Source organism: Salvelinus fontinalis, chromosome 40 (assembly GCF_029448725.1).
Source record: "Salvelinus fontinalis isolate EN_2023a chromosome 40, ASM2944872v1, whole genome shotgun sequence".
NCBI lineage: Eukaryota > Metazoa > Chordata > Actinopteri > Salmoniformes > Salmonidae > Salvelinus > Salvelinus fontinalis.
Window position 1 is genome coordinate 5,590,266 of NC_074704.1, and position 6,000 is coordinate 5,596,265.

The 6,000-nt window shown below is 38.6% G+C and overlaps 1 protein-coding gene across 1 annotated transcript; it reads right to left on the bottom strand.

Moving 5' to 3' along the window:
• Positions 1-3,565: 3,565 nt before the first annotated feature.
• LOC129839944 (zinc finger protein 239-like) lies at positions 3,566-4,957 on the bottom strand (the record flags this gene model as incomplete). Its single annotated transcript, XM_055907671.1, has 1 exon — positions 3,566-4,957. A coding segment is annotated over one exon (1,059 nt), but the record flags the coding sequence as incomplete, so codon positions are not given.
• Positions 4,958-6,000: the final 1,043 nt, after the last annotated feature.

A 6,000-nucleotide genomic window follows, 5' to 3' on the forward strand; every position in this document is an offset into this window, starting at 1 on the left:
TCAGATCCAGCCTGAACTGTGTAATGTAGTAGGGAGTTGTAGTTTCTCTAGAGATAAATCAGATCCAGCCTGAACTGTGTGATGTAGTAGGGAGTTGTAGTTTCCAACAGGCCAATAATATACATAGTTTAGCGCATAAAACGTATTTAACTACAGTGACCATAATCCACTGCGTGCCTACTTGGCTTGTCTGTGTTTCTTTTACACCTGCTCTGTAAAAGAGACAGAAGAATGCACGATGGTCAATGCAATCAGGGATCCTTGGGACATCCCTACCCTAAACCCTAACCCTAACCCCTACCTTAACCATTTTAAATGTAAACTTCAATGGGCTAGGGACGTCCCAAGGATGTATTTCTACCTGAAATTGAAAATACATTATCTAAGTGATAGATAGTTGGTATTCAGCAGTCATAAAGCCTGATTTCCTTCAATGAACTACTAAAGTAGTGATTTTGTCAGACAGCATAGACAGCAGCTCTACACTTTATTGATTGACTGATCCATTCATCCTTCCATCCCTCCTCAGCCTTCCTCTCCTCTGAAGACCCAGTGAGGGTGGAGCTCAGTCAGAGAGCTGTTGAGGGACTGGTTAGGAAGAACACTTCTACAGCCAGAGAGGTGAGAGGTCACACATGGTTTAGATGGTAAATATTTATGTTCATCACGTCAGCTAAAGGTAATACGTTCCATCATCCATGTTTATTTACATTGTAAATAAATTGTTCACTGATATTGGTGTAATTTCTCACCCCCTTTAGCTGTATGAAAGTTAATTTCTCCTCAGACACACACATTTGTTCTTTGATATTATGGTCATTTGTCAAATGTTCTTGTTTTGCAATACTTTCAAATCAAATCAAGCTTTATTTATACAGCACATGTCAGACATGGATGCAACACAATGGTTTCACAGGAAAAACTATGAAAATAAACAGAAAATTTTTAGTTCATGTAACAGTATAACTTTAGTCCGATGACTCATAGTGAAGACTGGGTTCGTGCAGATAACCAACAATTTACGACGTTTGGAATGAGTAACGTGAGGTAAAATAAATAAATCATTAATCAGAAGACTATTGATCAGATATGAAAATCTGCCCCAAATTCCTAGTTAATTAGTTACGTTATAATTTAGTTGATCGCGTAATAACTAATTACAGAGAATCTTTGATAAAAACTATAAGTCTTCAATTTAATGACAGTAAAGACACAACAGGAAAAAACTATGAAAATTAAACTATATATTTAGTACATGTAACAGTGTAACTGTAGTCCATCCCCTCGCGCGAACCAGGGACCCTCTGCACTCATCAACAACAGTCACCCATGAAGCATCGTTACCCATCGCTCCACAAAAGCCGCGGCCCTTGCAGAGCAAGGGGAACCACTACTTCAAGGTCTCAAAGCGAGTGACATCACCAATTGAAACGCTATTAGCGCGCACCACCGCTAACTAGCTAGCCATTTCACATCGGTTACATACACAACATACATAAGAGGATAAAAACAGAAGAAAAACAACTGAAAGACTAATGGAAATTGTAAGGAAATGCCATTGATTAAAATATAAACAATATGATCCTATATCCACCCAACCCAAAATATAAGCTTGTTTTTCAGAACTAACAGAGTCACTGACAACTACAACTAAACAGGTTTTAGGAGGGGTTCTGAAAGACACTATGGGGGTGTCCACTAGAAGTTGACTAGTAACAACAACTGGGACATAAAAGACACTCACCATGAGACCCACTAAATCTGCCAAGAAGAGGAAAACAAAAGAAAAACCCACAACAAACTTAAAGACAGGAAGCAAACCAAAAAGGTGGAGCAACTAAAGGTGTCGACTCTCCACATCTATCAGACAACTGGAGCACTGGGCCAGACACTCTTAAATAGAACCTGGACCAGCTCAGGTGAAACACCTTCCCACTAACGAGATGGACAAGCCAGCACAGGTGTAACACATACTGACTAACGAGGTGACACCAATCAGTGCTCCCAAGACACATTTCAGTTGAATGCATTCAGTTGTACAATCAATCAAATGTATTTATAAAGCCCTTCTTACATCAGCTGATGTCACAGAGTGCTGTACAGAAACCCAGCCTAAAACCCCAAACAGCAAGCAATGCAGGTGTAGAAGCACGGTTGCTAGGAAAAACTCCCTAGAAAGACAAGAACCTAGGAAGAAACCTTGATAGGAATCAGGCTCTGAGGGGTGGCCAGTCCTCTTCTGGCTGTGCCGAGTGGAGACAATAACAGAACATGGCCAAGATGTTCAAATGTTCATAGATGACCAGCAGGGTCAAATATTAATAAACACAGTGGTTGTCGAGGGTGTAACAGGTCAGCACCTCAGTAGTAAATGTCAGTTGGCTTTTCATAGCCAATCATTCAGAGTATCTCTACAACTTCCATTTCACATAATCATCTACAATGCTTCACCTTCTACAATATAAACATGGTGTCTACTGGCTGTCAACATTTAAAAACATTTAAAAACACGTTTCTAAATAATAATATACGATCATATTATTTTTTTCTCCTTTTTCTTTCTATAGAATCCTAGAACTCACTATCTTCTAGAACTCTCGTCTTCCTAAAACTCACTAGCTTCTAGAACTCTCGTCTTCCTAAAACTCAATAGCTTCTAGAACTCTCGTCTTCCTAAAACTCACTAGCTTCTAGAACTCTCGTCTCCCTAAAACTCACTAGCTTCTAGAACTCTCGTCTTCCTAAAACTCACTAGCTTCTAGAACTCTCCTCTTCCTAAAACTCACTAGCTTCTAGAACTCTCGTCTTCCTAAAACTCACTAGCTTCTAGAACTCTCATCTTCCTAAAACTCACTAGCTTCTAGAACTCTCATCTTCCTAAACCTCACTAGCTTCTAGAACTCTCGTCTTCCTAAAACTCACTAGCTTCTAGCTTCTTCTCCTCACTGTGGAGCTTCTCTCTCTTTTCAGGGTTCACTCAATAGGCATGTTGTTGCATATAAAGTCCCCAATGTCATGCTCTAGTACATTTGGGAGTACATCTGAGAATGAACCCTGATATTATAAAAGCAGGGTAACAATGTCAATATAAATGTACCCAAAAATGTCAAGTTGGTTGCATGAATAACTATGATTAGTAAATGTTACATGATTGTAAATATGAATTATCAAAACCAAATATTCACCCCTTTGTTAATATGTATTGGCAATAATGAACTTAATGGTGAGGCATGGAATAATAAAACATGTATCTTTTGTCAGGCTGAATGTTTGAAATATGAGGTGATTTGAGTCATGCTTCTTCAGTAGTGGAATAAAGACAATTAGCATTTACTGCGTCCATGTGTTTAGGCTGCAAGTATGTTGAAATTAAGTTGTTTTCAAGTCATTGAAAAAAAAACGACCCGAAAAGACATCTTTTCAACTTTCAACTACAACCGGACGTCGAACATATATTGGACGTCGGGCATAGTCTTATTTTCAACTAAATGTTACATGTTAATGTTACTATGATTGCATAGTCTTATTTTCAACGTCTTTTGAATGATATTTTGCTAAATGGGATTAGTGCAATGTCAAAACACAGTTTTAATGTGTCCAAATCAATAACCAATATGCAGAAACAGTTTGAAGTGTTGCATTTTAATTCAAGTGGGTCACCAACATGGTATGTGTAACACAGCTCTTTTATGTTAGTCACTTTTTGTTAAATCACATAAATAATACTCTTCCAATTCAGAGCCTGGATTTCCCCCCTGAGGCTAATATCCATATCATGTTGGAATCAATAGAACAGGGGGCAAACGTTTAGGGTTCTACATTGTGACATCATTTAAATACTCCTACTACAATGTTAAAACATTCTACATTGTGACATTAATTAATTGTTTAATTGATATCATGAAAAAACTCCTTCATGTATTTTCTGATGTTTGATCAGAGATCTTTTACCAGAGTATCTCTTCCCACATTGATCACAGCTATAAGACTTCTCTCCTGTGTGTGTTCTCTGGTGTAATGTCAGCTGGCTAGATTGACCAAAACTCTTCCAACATTGACCACAGCTATAAGGTTTCTCTCCTGTGTGTGTTCTCTGGTGTGCAGTCAGCTGGCCAGATTGACCAAAACTCTTCCCACATTGATCACAGCTATAAGGTTTCTCTCCTGTGTGTGTTCTCTGGTGTACAGTCAGAGAGCCAGATGTAGTAAAACTCTTCCCACATTGACCACAGCTATAAGGTTTCTCTCCTGTGTGTATTCTCTGGTGCACTGTGAGCTGGTCAGATTTAACAAAACTCTTCCCACATTGATCACAGCTATAAAGTTCATCTCCTGTGTGTGTTCTCTGGTGTAAAGTCAGATAGCCAGAAGTAGTAAAACTCTTCCCACATTGACCACAGCTATAAGATTTCTCTCCTGTGTGTGTTCTCTGGTGTAAAGACAGAGAGCCAGATGTAGTAAAACTCCTCCCACATTGATCACAGCTATAAGGTTTCTCTCCTGTGTGTGTTCTCTGGTGTATAGTTAGATTGCTAGATGTAACAAAACTCTTCCCACATTGATCACAACTATAAGGTTTCTCTCCTGTGTGTGTTCTCTGGTGTATAGTCAGATTGCTAGATGTAACAAAACTCTTCCCACATTGATCACAGCTATAAGGTTTATCTCCTGTGTGTATTCTCTGGTGTACTGTCAGAGAGACAGATGTAGTAAAACTCTTCCCACATTGATCACAGCTATTAGATGTCTCTCCTGTGTGGATCCTTTGATGAATTTTAATGCCTGATGAGGTGAATCTCTTCCCACAGTCAGAGCAGCAGTGAGTTCTCTTCCCTGTGGATCTCTGCAGGTGTTTATTGAGGCGTTCTGATCTGGAGAGACTCTTCTCTGCCTCGTCAGCATCATGAGGTTGTTGAGGCTCCCCAGAGGATCCACGATAGTCCCGTATCTCTCCTGTGTGAACAACAAAGTCAGATGATTAAAGGCCCACAACAGTGGAAATCCACTGTAAAAGGTGATGCCAACAGCGTAGCCATGATGTTGTACAACAATTGACGTCTGTAATGAATGTTAAAATTATTTGACAATTGTCTTAAAATGAGCAAGAATAGTCATATTTTAGTAGTAACATCGATGATTGTAGGCTAGAAATAAGTTTCTTATTAAAAACCACTAGTTATGGATGTGGTATATCTGCTAACGAGGAAACCACTAGTTATGGATGTAGTATATCTGGTAATGAGGAAACCACTAGTTATGGATGTAGTATATCTGGTAATGAGGAAACCGTTAGTAATGGATGTAGTATATCTGCTAATGAGGAAACCACTAGTTATGGATGTAGTATATCTGCCTGGAGCAAAAATGGTGAGCAAAGCTTTTAGTTTTTCACAGTGTATTCTGAATGTGAATAGGGGAAAACTCAGGGTAGTAACCTCTATTTCCAGGTTGATTATGAGTACATTTCACACTACTTTGGATTATAATTGTAAGGCTCGTTTGAATGTCCTGCTTAATATAAATGTTTGCTACAGTATTAAGAATTATGTGTAATTATTGAAGAACCGCGTTAATGACAGTATACATTTGGGTGTTGCTAATAAAGTTAAGATTTCTTTGTATTTTACCTTTATTTAACCAGGTAGGCCAGTCGAGAACAAGTTCTCATTTACAACTGCGACCTGGCCAAGACAAAGCAAAGCAGTGCGACAAAAAAACAACAGAGTTACATACACTTGGGATAAACAAACGTAGAGTCAATAACACAATAGAAAAATCTATATACAGTGTGCGCAAATGGAGTAAGGAGGTAAGGCAATAAATAGGCCATAGTATCAAAGTAATTACAATTTAGCAAATTAACACTGGAGTGATAGATGTGCAGATGATGATGTGCAAGTAGAATTACTGGTGTGCAAAAGAGCAAAAAAAGTAAATAAAAACATGGGGATGAGGTAGGTAGTTGGATGGGCTATTTACAGATGGGCTGTGTACAGCTGC